We start from the raw sequence: 18,859 nt of genomic DNA, 5'->3' as shown, positions 1-18,859 counted from the left end.
TGAGTGCTGAAGATGAGAAATAGTGTCTGTTCGTCTGAGATTTCAAAGAATAGACCTCTTGTGTCTTCTAACCTTGATGGCCATAGAAATGGTTTCCATGGCTGTAGACCTTGACAGGGTTGGCCTTGGGTTCTTGTGAAACAACGTGTATCATCCTATGCCATCAGAAAAGTAGAACTTGTCTGTCTTGAGTTGGAGGGACGTTGAGATGGTACTCATAGGTGGCGTTTAAGGCAGACTCCTGCCTCCCCCCAGGTACCTCTGAACGGTGGAACCAGGCACCTAACATCCTAGGAATGGTCCACAGCGATTTTCCTCTAACAAAAGACTTTTTCTTTGCAGCTAACTTGCAAAGCACTACACTGGTCTTAGTGAACACTAGAAATTAACTCCAGTCTTTGAATTCTGCAAAGGTACAAAACCAGTCTTCTCACTGAGAAAAGTGCTCCTGGGCTGAAGGTGTAGGTTCACCCAGTCTGGGAGTCAATTAGAAGACTGGCTAAATGGGAAAGCAGACAACAAGAGGGCCTGGCCAGAGTGAAGGCTGGGCAGTAGAAGATTGTGTACAATGGTCTCAGAAATTGACCTTCATGTTGTCCATTTGAAACTGCTAAATTCCTTAATCCAAAACATAGAGGAGGACCTAAACCCAGAGACGTAGTCCCCCAGTTCATATGGGGACTAGAAGCTGCTGCCCTCACTTTGTGCTGGGACCACCCCACAGGCAGAAAGAAACCCAACGCCAAGCCTGAGCATGACCTGCAGCTGGATCGAGGGCAAGCAGAGTGTCACAAGGAGCAAGACAAATAAACTCTGCTGGGGTGTGCACAGAGGCCCGAGGGCTGGGCCCCGAAAGACTAATTGAAAGCAGGCCCAGCCTCCTGCCTTTAGGAGCCACCGCAATTCAGCTTTTTCTTGGCCACCTAGGAGAGATTCGGACATTCCAGAGAGCAGAGAGCAGGCCGAATAGTAGCTGTTGGCTCCCTGATACTCAGGATTAAATTAATACCAAAAGAGCCCCAGGGGACAAAGCTGGAGACTTCTCATGACCTTTCAGTCTCATTTTCTATCCTTGCTGGTCATTAGGGTTGGAGAACCGGGGTTCCCCCTGTCTCCCTCACTTCCCCCTCTCCCTGAGTGGGATTGGATGACTGCCATGTTGGTCATGTGCACATGACCCTCTTACCACCTAGGTACTAAGTTTCTGGGCAGCTGAGAGGGAAACCCAGACTCCATCTAGCACTTGACTTTGTTCAGGAGAGGAAATAGGGTGCCAGTTTCCAACAAGGTTGACTACAGTAGCTTTCAGCCACCCTCAGTCACACATCCTTTCCCAGCAAATAGCTCCCAGGCCAGGTTCTTTTCTTTCCAACATTCTGCTTTTGGGGGAAGGGGGACGGGGGTGGAGGAAACCTCGTTCCTGAAAACTCTAGAAATAGCAAAAATGCATGTTCCTAGCTTGAGTAAGGTTTTCCTCCCTCTCTCAGGAGTCCTGTCTGATTTCTCCACGCTGTTTTAGGAACTGGAAAGCTTTAGCTGTCTCTTTGGAGCTCCTTAAATATCTTTTTCACACTTCCAGTAAGACCTTCTCCCGACTTTCTATTTTAAAAAAAAAATTATGACTAACTACTTCCTAGAATCAATAGGTAACTGGTTAGCTCCACTGATGACTATAGCAATATTTGTGTATCACACACTTGTAAGTTTTTCACCTGTGGCAGATTCTCCATGTGCTGCTCACCCAGGAAGACACCCTCAGCATTGCCTGCAAACTTGTTAGAAACTCAAATCCTTGGGTCCCATCCCAGATGAGCCCGAAGATTGAGAACCACTGACATATGGCATGTCAGTTGATTCTCAAAACAGCCTCGCAGATTCACATAATTCATATCTGACATCTGTAGTCACCAAGATGCCAACAGTTGCTTTATGTGTTTGGGTTTTTTTTTTTGTTTTGTTTTTTGGGTTGGTTTTTTTTTGGTGGAGAGGGGTACTTACCCAAGGCTATAAAGAACTCAGGCATCAAAAAAAAAAAAAAGCTGATGAGTTTGCTTTTGACAGAAAAATCAGAGTCTGTGAATATGGGAAAATGGCAGTCCCAAATGGCGTGGCCACATTTGGCAGGTGTGACTTCCATCTGGCCCCTTGCTGTTGGTCGTGAGGGCTCAGGGTGTGGCTGGAACAGCACAGACCTATCTCCACAGATGGAGAGACTTCCCATGGAAAATGGGTCAGCAGTGTCATTTCCAGAGAAAAACGACAGCAGCATATAGGTGCATCTGCCCACATCCTTCCCAGGACTGCTTGCCGATTCTACACCGAGGCCTGACAACCAAGAACAGCTGTGCCACACAGAATGCAGTTCAGAAATTAGCATATTAGTCGTTGATGTCCACTGAGGGCTTATTATACATGCCTCTCTCTCTTTCTCTCCCCCCTCATATGCAGCAATAATACTAACTATATTTGTTAATCCAGCTTGTTACCTTCTATACCACATTTTTACATCCCCCTGCCAGACTATCTTCTACACAGCCTAACTTTTCATCATTGGTACCATTTTATAGATGAGGAAACTGAATTCCAATGGACCCATCTCTCGAGCATTTTTAAAGTCGTGAGCCAGACCTCTCTACCACTTAGAGCACAGCAGCTCTATGCCGGGGCCCCTGAACTTCTGGCTCCCTGGATGGGATCAGGCTGTGACACGGTGTTAGCGAATGAGTGGGCACACCAGTATGTACAGCTTTCAGCTATTAAAGCTCATCTCTCTCCATAGCTAAACCAGGCCTAGCGAGATGTAGATACATAAATATCTTCTTTACACCCTGTCCCGGGGGAAAGATAGAACCAAATAAATCCGATTAGCTTCCCAGGATGCTGGCTGCTTTCTCTCTTTGAAGTCCAGTGGGTGAAGATAATGCCATTTCCACATGGGAGAGTCGTTTCTGAGGACTAACAGGTCCCCAGCAAAGGATGTAGCAGAGCAGAGCCAACCTAAGGAGGCAACGCAGCCCCAGGATGCACCGGGGTCTCTTCCCTCCTCCTCTTCTCCAACTCTGGGGGCATTCTCAAACAAGACATTTGTTCATCTTGATTTAAACCAAAAAGCCTACGAAGAAGGCAGCCTGGCTTAAGTGAGCCTGCAGACAGAGGAGGGAGAAGACAACTTAAAGGTGTCATTCAGAAAGTCGTGGATAGTTCTGAGGCTGTTACTAGCAGTCATAAAATTATTCTGCAAGCCTGATCCCAGTAGATCACACGTGGAACCCTAGCTGCTCAGGAGGCTGAGATGTGAGGATCAAGGTCCGAAGCCAGCTCAGGGCAGGAAAAGTCTTATCTCCAATTAACCACCTCAAACCCAGAAGTAGAAATGTGACTCAGGGGGTGGAGGGCCCCAAATGGACAGCATCTACTTAGGACACAACCATTTCTTTCCTGTGCCTTAGAGAAAGGAAAAAAAATCCTGTTCTGCCTTACCTGAGCTCAATGGCCAAATAAACAAAGTCCAAGGCATTCTATGGGTTACTGTGGCAATCTTGGAGCCTACATAGGCATTTGAGAAAATACTTCTCATTGTCTCTAAATCAAGTTGCCACACTGTAGCACCCTATAGGAAACTTTTCTAAAATCCTCTAATTCCATTTTTAAAAAAGAAAGAAAGAAGCAGGTACTCATGCTAGTCCTAGCTGCTTAGGAGGTTAAGATCTGTTTTATCACAGTTCAGAGTCAACCACATCAAGAAAGTCCATGAGACTCATCTCCAATTAACTACCAAAAAGCTGGAAGCAGAGCTGTGGCTCAAGTGGTAAAGTGCCAGCCTTGAGCAAAGAAGCTAAGGGACAGTATTCGGGCCCTGAGTTTAAGCTCCAGTACCAGCACACATGCAAAACAAAATCTCATAAGAGTACTCATAAAATCTATTCAGGCATACTGCACTTAGACTGGGCAGAAAGTGTGTGTGTGTGTGTGTGTGTGTGTGTGTGTGTGTGTGTACACATGTACATGTGTGTGAATGTGTGTTGTGTATATAGTCATCCTTCCATATCCATAATGGCTTGGTTCCAAAGCCCTTAAAAACAGTAAAATCTTCCAGATGCTCAAATCTCTTATATAAAATGAGAGCAATATTTGCATAGAACCTACACACATCCTCTCATATATTATTTTTGTCTTTTCTTTTTTTTGGTACTGGGGATCGAACCCAGGACATTGCACTTGCAAGTCAAGTGCTTTGCCCCTGGGCTACACTTCAGCCCCTTCTCATATATTTTAAATCACCTCTGAATCACCCATAATACCTAATTCGATGTAAATGCTATTTAAATTGTTGTTATGCTTTCTTGTTTAGGGAATAATGGGGATAATGACACGGGGAAAAGTCAGTACATGTTCGGCACAAATATAATCATTTTATTATTTTCTTCAAATAATTTTGGTCCGTGGTTGGTTGAATCCATCATGGATGCATAACCCATGGAAACAGAGGGCTAATTGTCCCTTTTTGTCAGCAAAGCTAAAAATATTCTACCATCTTGTTTACTAACCTGAGACATCATATTTCTAAAAGCACATCTTTAGGATCCTGCTACTGAAATTTGAATTTATTCTCTGAGCTCATTAAGGGATGAGAAACAACAGCTCATCATTTATAATACATTGACTGGCTCAGATTCTGAAAATTTCTCTCTCTCTCTCTCTCTCTCTCTCTCACACACACACACACACACACATACACACACACACATACACACTATTATACCACAGCAAATTTAAATTCTAATCAATTAGATTCAATATTGATTTTTTTAAAAAAACCACTAACAGAAAGTAGCGTCTCCTTTTCCATGCAATGCCTGGGTTTCTCTAAAGTGGTGTTCAGGTTGTTTTTTGTTTTGGGGTTTTTTTTTTTCCTTGGCTATAAATATATGAAAGACTCTGTCAAGAGTGCCCGCGGGGAATGAAAGTAAAAGTGCAGTAAAGAGCAAGTTTATGAGTTGGCAGCTTGAGTGACTGGCTCCTGAACACGGCCCATCTGTTCTGGGGCTGCCTTAGGACCCTGTCCCTCCTCATGGAAGTATCTGCCTGGAGTCCTCACGTGCATCTTGCTGACTGACAGGCAAGGGGCGGCTCCCAGTGATCCTAGAGTCCATCCTGGCCTTCCTAGACAGATTTCCACAGGCCATTTCCCCTGGCTCCAGCTCTTTGTAACTTCTCAGGATTCCTAAATAGATGAGATCATGTAGTTCAAGCTGCCGTGACCATCTTCAGCCCCAGGGTTGGGATTTAAACTCCTTCCAAGTCACGCGATGATTCCAAAAGGCACAGCTTCACCTCATCGTTCACAAATCTATCAAGCTGGAGCTAAAAAGAAATTGGAAGATCCTGTTATTGCTTTATTCTTTATACTGAATCCTCCCACAAACAGTGACCAAATGCCCACTATACCTCAGACACTGAGATGAAGACCAGCTATGTAGGGGGTGGATCTGATGCTTCCTAATCTTCAAGACGTTCACAGCTCGATAAAGAAAACAAGTCCACAAGAAGTGGGCAGTTCTATGGGCTAAATCACATACAAAGGCCCAGAGATAGATTCAAGAAGAGAGTGGCATTTAGAACCCTATGTTCAGTATGGAAAGAATCACAGGGTTTAAAAAAAAAAACCAGGCAGTGACTCTCCAGATACCAGCAAAGGCCTCTATTTCACAAGGCTCCTAACAGAGATTTCTCCTGGCAATCAAGAGGCATCTTTCCTCAACAGAGACCATCCACACCTTGCAGGAAGCCTACCTGTCTCAGCGCTCAGGCAGCAAATGCCAATAGCACCCTCTCTAGGCCTTGTAGCAACAGGAGACCAAAGCGTCCCTCCAGGAACCAATGTCAAGAAAAACAGGATCAAGAAACTGAAGCCACCTGCAAGAACTCCTTACTGACCCTGGAGAAGGGAAGTGATTTCACATAGAGATGACTTCCACAGCCTCACTGCCAGGGGCTACCTGGCTCCGATCTTCCTGGAGGGAAAGCAGAAAGAGGGGCCTGGAGCCCTGTTGGGGGTAGTATTGGATCTCTGGTAGAGAAGCAGCATCCAAGACAGAACTGAGAAAGAAATCAATTTCTCTTTCTCACTTTCCTCTCTCCGGATCCTTCCCACGGCCCCTCCTTACCATGACTTTCTTGTTTGGGTTTTGTTTTCCAAAGCAACATGGCACTCACGCAGGGCCTGGTAATGGAATGAGATAAAAAGCCAGAGCAAGTATTTAGACCATTGCTGGGAGGGCTTGCTCCCCCTTGCTGGAAAGCCCAGCTCAGCTGGAGCTGAGAAGCTGGAGCTGCTGATAACGGCATGCCCCGGGCCTCGGACAGTGCAAGGACCAGAGAGCCGGAGCTGGGAACCCGAGGGAACCAGAGGCGGGGGTGCTGGAGTCAGGGGCAGGGACACGCGGCAACTCTTTCATCTGCTGTCTCGGGAGATAAAATCCACAGCGTGCCATACTGGTGCTTGAAAATTAATTCCTAAATTGTAATACATACACGCTAGGCACAGGACAGTCTGTGGAATGAGGTGGGCAGGAGCTAAGAGGGACTTCACTTTCCCTGCTGACTCGGTGTGTGACCCTAAAATGAGGTAAAGCCTTTTCTTGTGGCTGGCTCTCCTGGGTATGCGAGGGTCTGGCCTGGCGTCCAGCTCCTGCCCCTGCCCTGGCTCAAGTAAGTAAGAAGCTGTGAGCTAAGTCCCGATGGACCCTCTCGGCTTCCTCCCCCCAGGACTGTCCCCAGCTGGTGCCCACGGAGGAGATCCTGATTCCAGTCGGAGAGGTGAAGCCCATCACCCTGAAGGCTCGAAACCTGCCTCAGCCCCAGTCTGGCCAACGTGGCTACGAGTGCGTGCTCAACATCCAGGGGGCCATCCATCGGGTCCCTGCCCTGCGCTTCAACAGCTCTAGCGTCCAGTGCCAGAACAGCTCGGTAAGAGACCTCATGCCAGGGTCCTGCTGGAACTCAGTTTGCTTATACACCTCTGGCCAAACCTCAACCTGACCTGCCAGCTTCCAGAACCTTCCAGGGCCATGGGCTGACCAACCTCACACACCTGAGGGACAAAGTGTATGTGTACCCTGGGCCCTGAGCCAGGAGAGAACCCATTAAGGAGATGAATTCTGAGAGCAGCTCAACAGAAGATTAGTTCTTGGGGTGCTGTCTAAAGTTTAAAAATCATGTCTTTACCTTTAGAGAAACTTTAGTGCAAGTAAGACAATTCCACCCCACACCATGTCCCCCATAAAAGACATGAAGAAACTGCAGGTCTATCCTTACAGAGAGGAAAGGGGAGACGAGGGAAGGGGCGATGAGGTAGGAGGGGAGAAGAAAGAAGGAGGCAGGAGCAGCAAGGGTTAAGGCACTCTCTGAATGGCGGACAGAAAGCACAGAGGTGTTTAATTATAATTCTAGCCCAGAGAGGATCTTTTTATCTGCCAACGACCTGTCTCTGACTGTGGGGGGTCAGCTCGGAGATGGGGGAAACGTGACAAAGGTGTTGAGGGAAGCTAATTCGCCTGGGAGAGATAAAGAGAATCTGGGCCTCTTATCAGGGAGCTGTCAGATTCTGGGGTCACAGGCGCTTGATAGAATTTGTAATCGGTGGAAGGCCGCCAAGCGCCAGGGGAAGGTGGGTTGAGGGGGGGGGGAAATGGAGCAGAAGAAAGGAGGAAGGCCTCAATACAGCTGGGGGCAAGCGTGCAGCCAGTGGGCCACCCTCCCGAGCTAAGTGAGCAGGATCAGGACCTGGGCTGGGGGAATCTCCTAACCAGAGGTGTGGTAGCAGCTGGCCCAACTGGAAGGGCTTCTTCTACAGTGAGTGGAAGCTTACAGTTCCTCTGTGGGATCCACAGGAGAGAAAGTCCAGTGGGTCCCAGCCGGACTTTCACGGTGGGGGGAGGGTGGGAGAGATAAGGAAGACAGTAGTGACATCTTGTAGGAGACAGGAAAGCAACCAAGATGCAGACAAGTGTATTCAGAGACAGGCAAACTGAAGATGCCCATAGGACAGCAATAGAGGAGACGTTTGGAGAAGTAAAAGCTTGGATCCGATCATGGAAAGTACTGGTGTAGGTGGATCTTGGTAGCGTTAGTGGTTCTGGAGTCAGGCACAGGGTATCTTCTTCATGCAGTAGCGTGAGGGCCTGTTCTACACCCAGGCTCCCTGGGACAGACAGCCCCCCTACCCACGGGCTGCTCATCTCTCCCTGCAGTACCAGTATGACGGCATGGATATCAGCAACCTGGCTGTGGATTTCGCTGTGGTGTGGAATGGCAATTTCATCATTGACAACCCCCAGGACCTGAAAGGTAAGCAGTTACTTCCGGGTAGAGGTTTGATCTTTTCATGACCCCAGAAAAGACTGGGGCTGGAGCGATCAGAGCCGGCCAGCCGCTGTGCCTTGAATAATACACTCCCTGTGTCAGCGGAACTCTTCACAGGTTCCTAAAGCAACATTTGGAGCCATCAAAGGAGTCCTGTCGGGAGCTCTGTTTTATTACACCCAGAGCATCCGCCGAGCGGCTGCCTGCTCATCCACGCTATTCTTTGGCTCCTGGTGACTTTGAAGTGTCTGTGGAACCTGACCTAGGAGAACAGCAGGCAGGAACGTCCTGCCAGTTTCTCTGGAAATGGAGATATTGTTTTCATGCAGGCTGTCATTCGCCTGTCCTTGGCTTGGTCATGGTCACTGCACAAAGAAAGCCTTTTAGGCTGTGCTCCTGGTCTGGGGGCAGGAGGGGGGGTGGGAGGGGCCAGCTCAACAGCTCAGGCTCACATCTGGATCAGCTGGAGCTCAGGAAAGGGAGCAGGGCTTGGGCAGGAAGGGGAACTCACTCGGGCAACCTTTATTCACTAGCATATAAACACAGGTTGATTTTGTCCGGTGTGTCAGACCCAGATTCCACCCTACCCTCAAGGGTGATCCAAACAGACTGATTACTTCTAAATTGTTTTCTTAATCGACACAACTCAGAAAAGTACACTGTCATTATTGCCACCTTATAGACCAGGACGCTAAGACCCCCAAGAGCTTAAGAAATGGGCCACAAGTCAGATAGCAAGCCAGGATTTGAACAAAGATCAAAGCATGGGGCTGATATCAGGTACCAGTGGCCATGCTTGTAATCCTAGCTACTTAGGGAGCAGAGATCTGAAGATTGAGGTTCAAAGCCAGCTTGGGCAGAAAAGCCCATGAGTCTCTTAAATCTAATCAACCAGGAAAAAAAAAAAAAAAGCCAGAAGTTGAGATGCATTTCAAGTGGTAGTGCATCTGACTTGAGCAAAAAAGCCAAACGAGCCCAAGGCCATGAGTTCAAGCCCAAGTACAAGCATGAAAAACAAAATAATAAAATAAGATAAAAATTGCAGAGCTGGTAAGTAAGTACAACCACATTATGGGATTTGAACTCCCTCCCACAGAATCCACCCCAAGCCTTCCCCATCCATGAGCCCATATATCCTATGAGCTATATATCCCAGTAAGTAGAGTTAGTGGCAGCCTCTGCTTCTACCTATGGAGCGCCTCTCCAGGCACCAAAATGGGGAGCAAGGTCACAGCAGGAGCCTGGCAAGTGTTTTGGTGTCTCCGGAGCTGCCCACTCTTGTCTTAGACCCTGCCATGAAAACTAAGCTGCTTGAACTAGAAAAGAGGAGCTTGAGCCAGGGAGATTTTCATTTCCTCCTTCTTCCTCCTTCTCAAAGGAGATTTTTTTCCCTCATCACTAGGAGATAGGAGACACAGGGCTTAGATCCCCGAGGTTGCCTTTGCACATGGAGCCTGGGAACAAACAGCCACATCCCAAGACTCTCTGCACGTCTCCTGTGCTCCTTGCTGCTCAGGCCGTGTGACCTTGTCTTCCCACCCATACCCAGAGCCTATGCATGGGGTGAGCATCACTTAATGCACCCACAGCTTTCAAAGGGCTCATAGCCAGGTGCCAGTGGCTCACACCTGTAATCCTAGCTACTCAGAAGGCTGAGATCTGAGGATCACGGTTCAAAGCCAGCCCAGGCAAAAAAAAAAAAAAAGTCTCCAATTAGCCAGCAAAAAGCCAGAAGTGGAGTTGTGACTCAAGAGATAAAGAAAAAGTCTTGACAAAAAAAAAAGCTAAATTAAAGCATGATGCCCTAAGTTCAAGCCTAGTACTGGCAAAAAAATAAAAAAGATTCAGGTTCCCAAACCCAACAAACCACAGCTACGTGCACTCAGTCCTTTTCTTCATCCAGCGGCCTGACCTGTGCAGTGCAGAGAAGGATGCTCACCGCCCAGTCCTCAGGGTGAGCGCGTGGCTAGGGACCATGTAGTCCATATTTATAAAAGCTCCTTGAGTACCTCTTCACTTTAAGGATCTCATTTCCTGCCCTCTAACTTCAGAAGCCATAGACAAGAGGTTGTTTAAATATAGTCTATGCATCTGGGGCTGAGGGTTGCTAGACAGGCTAGAGCAATAGGAAGAAAGCTTATAGAAGGATAAAGTCTATGCCTCCCCTGGGCATGTAACTGACCTCCAGCAGAGGTACACTGCCCAGTCCTGGAAGCTTAGGTCAATGTGACCAGATGAGTTAAGAACTATCTTTGACTGCATTCATTCCCCCAATATCCATGGTGGGTTGATATCCAAGACCACTGAGACACCAAAAACCAAGGATGCTCAAGTTTCTTATATGAAATAAGGTAGTGCTAAGCCAGGCACTGGTGGCTTACACCTGTAATCCTAGCTACTCAGGAGGCTGAGATATGAGGATCATGGTTTGAAGCCAGGCCAGGCAAGAAAGTCCATGAGATTATCTCCAATTGACCACCAAAAAGTCAGAAGTGGCACCATGGCTCAAGTAACAGAGCACTAGCCTTAAGCACAAAAGCTCAGGGGCAGTGCCCAGGTCCTGAGTTCATGCTCCAGGACCAGCTCACACACACACATACACAAAGACCAGCACACATACTCTTGCATATTTCAAATCATCTCTAGATTGCTGATGATGTGTAATACACTGCAAATGCTACATGGATAGTTATAATTTATTGTTCAAGCAGTAATGATGAGGAGTAAAAGTCTATGTGAGTGGAGTGCAGATTCTTTTTTTTTTTTTTCAAAAATGCTTTGGAAGCAGAATCCATGAATATGGAGAGCCTGCTGTGTTCAACCTCTGGAAAATTCTTCAGGAACTGGGTTCAAAACCCTGCCAGGCAAAAAACTAGACTAGATTCACACACCACAATTCTATCAGCTAGCTGCCAGGGCATTGTAAGTCATTCAGAGAAAAAGCATATGTGACCTGTTAAGGAACCAGTTCATCCTCTCTGGGGACAGGACTGAGTCACCCTCTCTCCGTACCTGCAGGGCCTCCTCTTGGCCAGACACCAGTCTGTCTTTAAGTCCAAGCTGACTCCTCTCTCAGATCCATGCTCTTTGCATTGTTTCAAAGCGCTTGCTCCTTCCTTGGGCTCTGGCACCTAGCAGCACCGAGAGCTGGAGCATGAGGACTTCTGTTTGGAACGCTAATCCTAATAAGCTGGGAGAGTCATTACATCTCTCTTTGAGCTTCCCTTTTACCTGTAATGAGGAACTAAACCCCTTGCCTCGTGAAAGGAGGGCCATCTGTGAGCACCTGAGAGACAGCAGCCTAAGAATACAAGCTGAGTTCAAAGAAAAGATAATAAGCATGTACAGAGCATCAGATATGTCACGGTCCCTGTGCTGAGCACTTACTATACAAATATCTCACTCAAACCTCCAAAAAAAAAATGATTATCACTGTGTTGGAGATAGATCAACAAGGTTAAATACTTTGTCACCTTGCTAGGAAGTCTGGAAGCCACAGCTCAAGCCCTGATCTAACTCAACAACTTAGAAAGCGCTAAGAATGAGCTTCCATGTATGATTCATTTCTGCCAGTTATTTTTGCAATGCTGAGAATCAGGGGTGCTATCTATGATGGGGGATCTCCAAGAAGAGGGCAGGCCTAGGGTGAGCAGCCAACCGTGACCCGCCCTCCTCTCTTTGCAGTGCACCTCTACAAGTGTGCGGCCCAGCGGGAGAGCTGCGGCCTCTGTCTCAAGGCTGACCGCAAGTTCGAGTGTGGCTGGTGCAGTGGCGAGCGCAGATGCACCCTCCACCAGCACTGTACCAGCCCCTCCAGCCCCTGGCTTGACTGGTCCAGTCACAACGTCAAGTGTTCCAACCCCCAAATCACAGAGGTGAGTTCCAAAACTATCCTAGAGTTAGAAAGCAGATGACGGGGGTTATGGGAGAGATGGGGAAGCTGGGGCTTAGGGGGGAATGAATGCTGGGAGTTAGTGCATCTGGTATAGGAGGTGTGGGAGGCCTCTCATTTGTGTCTTGATACCTGTGTCCAGACGTAAAGTACAGCTTATGTGTGTTCTGGTGGCCATGCGTGAATGTGTGTGCCTGTCTGCCTGGTACAGGCACACAACAAGCAAGGCAAAGCCAGCCCGGTCACCCAGCCAGGTGGACTGAAACAGGTTGGGAGAAGAGATTGTTTCCATGGTGAGTAGACATGTAGAAAGCAAGGTTTAGCTCTTCCCAGCAGAAAGGTGACTTGGGGGAGTTGTAATTAGTTGAAAAGTTGCAAAGTTGAAAACAGATGGGATAAAGACAGACACAGTTAGCCACCCTCCCGTTTTTTCCCAGGGCTTAGTCTTGATCTCAATTTGTTTTGTGCCTTTTAATAGGAAGAAATAGGTGATTAATTACACCAGGTGGGGGGAGGAAATGATGTTTCCAAAATTGCCAAGGGAGGATGAATAGATGATGTGGCTGAAAAATGCAGCTGTGTGGGGTTTGAATGGCCTACGAGAGGAATCGTGGTACTTAACTTGGGTGGCTTTGTGTGCGCATCACTCTTCAGGGCTTCCCTATTCAACAACTGTCACTCGCGCTTTGAAACTAATTGCACACTGCTTGCTGACTAGAAACAAAGGCTTGGGCAGGTAGTGCAGTGGTCTGCAGGCATAAGCAAGCACAGAGAGGCTCCTTGTCTGAGTTGATGTACGCTCTCTTTCTACCTGCCCCAGGTCAGCCAGAGCAAGTAGCTAGCTGGCTTCTTTCCTATGTCACAGAACATGGGGAAATTCTGGAGTACCTCTGCAGTCCTGTCAAACAAAAAAAAAAAAACCTCAGATTAATTTAAGAGAAACAAAAAACCTCAAGATCAAATAGATAGTGTTTATCTTTAGACAGATTATTTGAACAGGGAGCAAATATTTATTTTGTGTGCTCCGCTTGGTTACATTTAATCCTTACAACATGGGAGGTGAAGTGTTCTCACCTCCATTGTACAGATGACGAGAATGAAATGCAGGGAAATTGACATGCACAAGTTCAAGGGCTAAGTGGCAGAGCCAGCATTTGAGGTCAGATTTAATTATGAATTCTTCTTATCAAGTTCTCTATGATTTGCTCAAGTAACACAAAGCAGAAGGAAAAAAGTGCTCTCCCTTCCTTAATGTCTAGCCCTTTCCCAGCATGTATAGACAAGATAAACACACCTATCCACATGGTTGTATATCCCCAGGAGAAGGCCGAGCTCTGAGAGATAACATGGTGCATCTCAATCCTCCTGCATGAGTAGAAGGGGTTGCGAGGATGTAGACCCTGCCCCTCAGAGAGTGGGTTGCTTCAGTCCCGTTTTATTCTCAGATGTGCTCAGTGATGCCTGCTAATTTCCCCCTGTGTCTTTATTCCACCAGAAGCCAATGCCTCCTGGGGCTGATGAGGCGGCCCAGGCTCTGCGTTTGGGCAGCTAGCTTCCAGAGCTGCTCAGGGCTCCGTGCCTTCTCCCCAGTCCTAGTGATTTCTGTAACTGCTGGCCTGAGAACTTGCACCATTCTCTAATGCTTCTGTGGCTGCAATTGACAGTCCCTGACAGCACCTGTGGTGCGGGGAGCTTAAATTAGGCAGGAACTGGAGTCCACCAGCACCTCCCTCCCCACCATGGGAACTGCACCAGGCAGTGTCTTTCTGCTCCCTGCCTGACTGGAGCCTCAGCCCAGCCCCAAGGCAAGCTGCTCACTGGGAAACTTCTTCCTGGGCTGCCCCTGCTCACTGACCGGGGACTGCCAGGCTGCTCTGTTCACAGAGAACACCCAAATTACAGGAGGCTAATTAACCCCCCCAGGTAATTAGGCTGTAATTGATTTTCCCAGTGAACATATCAGCAAGGGGTCACAGGCCTCAAGCCTCCTGTTGGTGATTTTTATGTGGAGGCTATTGAGAAAGGAAAGAGCATCTTTGAGAAGAGATCAGTGCTCGCTGTGTCCCAACATGTCAGGGACAGGACATGTGGGAGGGGGCACACAGGCCTGGAAGGATCTATCTACCATCATCTGTCACATTGTCTTTCTGTTTATGTCCCCTTCCCTCACCTAACCCTTATTTCTCTGTCAAAATCATCTTCTGTTTACCTTTTTGTCTTTGAAACAATTTCAAACTTGTATTTAAAAAAGGTACCGAAATAGTACAAAGAACTTTCCTATTCTCTTCACCTAGCTTTTTCAGAATTAGTATCTTATATAACCACACTACAATTACCAAATAATATCGATACAATGAAAAAAATCTAATATCCATACCTTATTAGCATTTTTTTTTCCTGGTTGTTCCTAGGGTATCCATTTCTCTGGTCCAGAAGCCAATCTAGAATCGAATCCAAGATTAAATCAGAATCTAATCCAGGATCCCTGTGACAGTCTATAACTGATCTCCTTAGTTCTTTAAACCACTCTTTCTTTTTCTGCCTGTTGAAAAGTATAGGGCTGTTATTTTGTATTGTCTCTCTCAATTTAGATATGTCTGATCCTTCCTCATGATTAAATTTGAGCTACATATGTTTGGTAAGAAATACTAAAAGAAAAATTAGGGTGTGTATCAAAAGGGTATAGAAACCAAACTGAAAGGGATCCAAATGGCCAAACCTAGAGCCACCTGAGCAAGATACTAATGATAATTTTGGTCTTAATCAATCGACTAAGATCAGAATCTGTGATCTTTGCTGGTTATTTGATGCTTGCTTTCATTCATTGGCTGACACTCTACAAACTGGCGCTCTATACCTCCAACCCCTGATCTTTACTGGTAAAAAGAAACAAATGTATAAATAATTAGAGAAGGCTCTTTCTCAAACTAGAATCCCAACTAATAAAAGTAGAAAGAATGATGGAAATAGAAATATCTATGATTTCCAAAGTAATTATTTCAAGTAAAAATGGCCAATGGATGCTAAAATTAGTGGATAGAAATATGATGAGAAAAAGAATACTTACATCTTAATCTTTCTTCCCATAAGCTACTTATTAGAAGCTTCACAGTGAACAAGTAGGCCCTACCTTAACCAAGTTATTATTACCAGTGATAGAGAGAGTCAATTTCATATGCTTCCCTTTAGAATATCCCCAGGGAGGGGACAGCCTCATTTCTTTTTTTTTTTTTTTTGTCGGTCGTGGGGCTTGAACTCTGGGCCTGGGCGCTGTCTCTCAGCTCTTCAGCTCAAGGCGAGTGCTCTACCACTTGAGCTACAGCGCCACTTCCGGTTTTCTGGTGGTTTATTGGAGATAGGAGTCTCACGGTCTCTCCTGCCCGGGCTGGCTTTGAACCGCGATCCTCAGATCTCAGCCTCCTGAGTAGCTAGGATTACAGGCGTGAGCCACCAGCACCCGGCAACAGCCTCATTTCTATTTTTGGCCAATGCATAATTTCTGTTTGTTTTTTTTATTTTAAAAAAGCAAGTTTACTTTGTGTGTGTGTGTGTGTGTGTGTGTGTGTGTGTGTGTGTGTGTGTGTGTGTGTGTGTGTGTGTGTGTGTGTGTGTGTGTGTGTGTGTATCAGTACTAGGGCTTGAACTCAGGGTCTCACACCCTCGGCCTTTTTGCTCAAGACTGATAGTCTACTACTACCACTTCTGATGTTTTCTGGTTAATCAGTCTCTCCAATTTGTCTGCCCAAGCTGGCTTCAGATTTCAAGCCTCAGATTTCCACTTCCTGGCCACAAGCATGAGCCACCTGTACCCTGCCCAAACCATTTTCTTTACTGTCTTGTTAATGCCTTTGCACTGGCATAGAACTTTTATTTGAACTTCATAATCACTGGAATTCTACGGAGTTGATACTTGTTTATGCATGCTCCCTTGCCTTCAAAATGTGTATCCTCCCAGTGCTACTTGTAAGCAGAAATCACTGACAATAAAAATCTGATGGCCTATGATGGCTACCAGAGACAGCTGAATTTCTAATTCTAGACCTAAATGGAAGCCAGAGTTGGTATTGTCCTGCCTAGGAGCCAAGAAGCAAATGAGATGATCTCAGAGAAGTTCTGCTGCAGGGAAAGGAATGGGCTCACATGCATTTAGATGAACAGCTGTGTTCTTCCTTAACCCCTCCTTACCCCCCACTGTCTCCATGGCAACGAAGCCCACCCCTAGAGACCCATCCTTTATGGCAGCTTCATGTAGGACAAGTTGTACAGCCTATTGAATTTTCTGGTTTGCATAAACCCCAGGTTAGGACCCCCTCAGGACTTACCGTCTGCTTCTTAGCCAGCTCATGGTGTGATAATGACGTTGTCTCAGGGGGGAGGGATGGAGAGTATCCCACGCTGCTCAGATTTCCAACTGTCATCCGGGCATCTGTGCACGTGTCACCTGTTCAACACCAGGAATAGGAGATGTGCAAAGGACTGGAAAGCCCAGGAGATGCCTGGCCTTAGAGCCTGCTGGGACTTCAACAGAGAGTCTGTGAGGAGCCCATCTTGGAAAGGAAGACCGAGAGTAAAATATGTCCCAAGAAGCCATGGATAGGCTGGATCCAGACTGGGAAAGCAAGACTGAATATGTTCTCAAGGAAAGAAATTTCAAGAAGGTAAAGGGACTCAGCAGTGAATATGAAAAAGATCTTCACTTAACTGGGCTCTAATGAATGTTAGTTCTTAGAATGACCATAAAAAAGCACCACAAACAAGGTACTTTACAAAACAAAAAAAAATTTTTTCTCAAGGATTTGGAGGCTGGACATCAAAGAACAATGTGTGGACAGGGCGCCACGTTTCTCTCCTAGTTCCCAGGGTTTGGCTTGCGGTGGCATCACCTGACCTCTGATTTCATGTCAGATGACATTTTCCCTATTTGTTTGCCTCATGTATGCGTGTGTGTGTGTGTGTGTGTGTGTGTGTGTGTGTGTGTGTGTGTGTGTACACAGGCTAGTACTGGTGCTTGGATTCAGAGCCTGGGTGCTCTCCCCTTAGCTTTTTTGCTCAAAGCTGGCTCTCTACCACTTGAGCCACAGCTCCATTTCTGGCTTTTTGGTGGCTAATTAAAGGTTGGAGACTCATGAACTTTTCTACCCAGGCCTGCTTCAAACTGTGATCCTCAGATCTCAGCCTTCTGAGTAGCTAGGATTACAAGTGTGAGCCACCAGCCCCTGGCTTTGCCTTCTTTTTTTAAAAAAAATAATGATACTAATCAAATGGGATTAAGACCTACTCTAATAGCGTCAGTGAGCAGATCACCTGCATAAAGACCATCTCCAAATAAGGCCTCATTTTGAGGTACTAGGAGTTAGGGTTTCAATGTATGGACAGGAAAAAGAAAGAACACAACTCAGGGGAGTGAGAATTGTGAGAATAGGGAGAACAATGCCACAGTCTCAAACAAATTAATTCACTCACAAATGAGCATTTGCTTAGTGACGACTAGTATACTGAGCAGGAGGCTGTCACAGGGATGAATGAGTCCCAGTGGAGAAGCAGAAGGCATCCTGTCCCGGTGTAGCCCCAGCCTGTCCTGGAAACTGCTAGAAACTGCAGAGGCTGGAAACTGCTCACCCTGAAGGCCACTCTGCTTCCTCTGAAAAGCCGGGGAGAGAAACTTCTAATCTACACCTTGGCATCGCTGTCCCCTGGGCACAAAGTGGACTGCAGGAAGGACATAGGTCTCCCCAGCTAGTGAGAACTCCATACCAGGCCAGGCTCATGAGCAGACAAGCCAATGTTCTCATGCTGCTCTTCATCATGACAGCTTTTCTCTGACGCACCATGCTTCAGACTGTGTGCACCACTCCCCTAAAAATGATGGCTGCGATTCTCTTCAGAGTTGGGGAAACGGTGTGTGGAGAAGTATATCATTCGTTCAAAATCACATATCTGGATAGTGGCAGAACTTCTCCCAAGTGGAGATGTGGCTCATGTGGTAGAGGGCCTCCCTTGAGTGAAAGAGTCAGAGGAGGAGGCTAGGAGTTCAAGTCCAAGCCAAACAAAGAAAAGAAAATATCCTTTTGCCAGGCACTGATGTCTCACTCCTATAATCCTAGCCCTGGAAGCTAATATCTGAGGGTCGAGGTTCACAGCTAGCCCAGGAAGACAAATCTCTGGGACTCTTATTTCCAATTAGCCAACAAATCTGACAAAGGTCTTCACTCAACTGGACTTTCATTAGCTACCAAAAAGCCCGAAGTGGAGCTGTGGCTCAACTTGTAGAGGGCCAGTTTGAGCAGAGAAACCTAAGCAAGAGCAGGCAAGGCCCTGAGTTCCAACCACAATACCAACATTTGAAAAGAAAAACCCTTCTCACCCCAAAAGACAGACTCTTCCTACCCTGCCAGGTCCCCTTGCTCAGTCAGGCTCAATCAGAACAGCACTGCAACCATGAAGGCCTGGTCAAATTCCTATAGCAGACACAAAAAAAATCCTGTCTTCCCAAACATCATTCCATTCTTATTCCTGTATATGGAGAAGTAACCATGAGGGAATTTGAGGCTGCATTTGAACTAGGGCACATTTTGCCTCTTGGCTACAAGGGTTTCTATAACT

The 18,859-nt window shown here is 46.7% G+C and overlaps 1 protein-coding gene across 1 annotated transcript in view; it reads left to right on the top strand.

The window, feature by feature from the left end:
• Window positions 1-18,859, top strand: part of Plxna2 (plexin A2) — a 189,581-nt gene that overhangs the window by 123,491 nt on the left and 47,231 nt on the right. Inside the window, exons 9-11 of the mRNA XM_013017499.1 lie at window positions 6,769-6,969; window positions 8,253-8,349; window positions 12,049-12,239. Of these exons, the coding sequence (XP_012872953.1) occupies window positions 6,769-6,969; window positions 8,253-8,349; window positions 12,049-12,239 (489 nt within the window). The remainder of the gene's footprint in view (window positions 1-6,768; window positions 6,970-8,252; window positions 8,350-12,048; window positions 12,240-18,859) is intronic.

Source organism: Dipodomys ordii, unplaced genomic scaffold (genome assembly GCF_000151885.1).
Source record: "Dipodomys ordii isolate 6190 unplaced genomic scaffold, Dord_2.0 Scaffold35, whole genome shotgun sequence".
Lineage (NCBI taxonomy): Eukaryota > Metazoa > Chordata > Mammalia > Rodentia > Heteromyidae > Dipodomys > Dipodomys ordii.
This window is presented reverse-complemented; position numbering and strand designations above follow the sequence as displayed.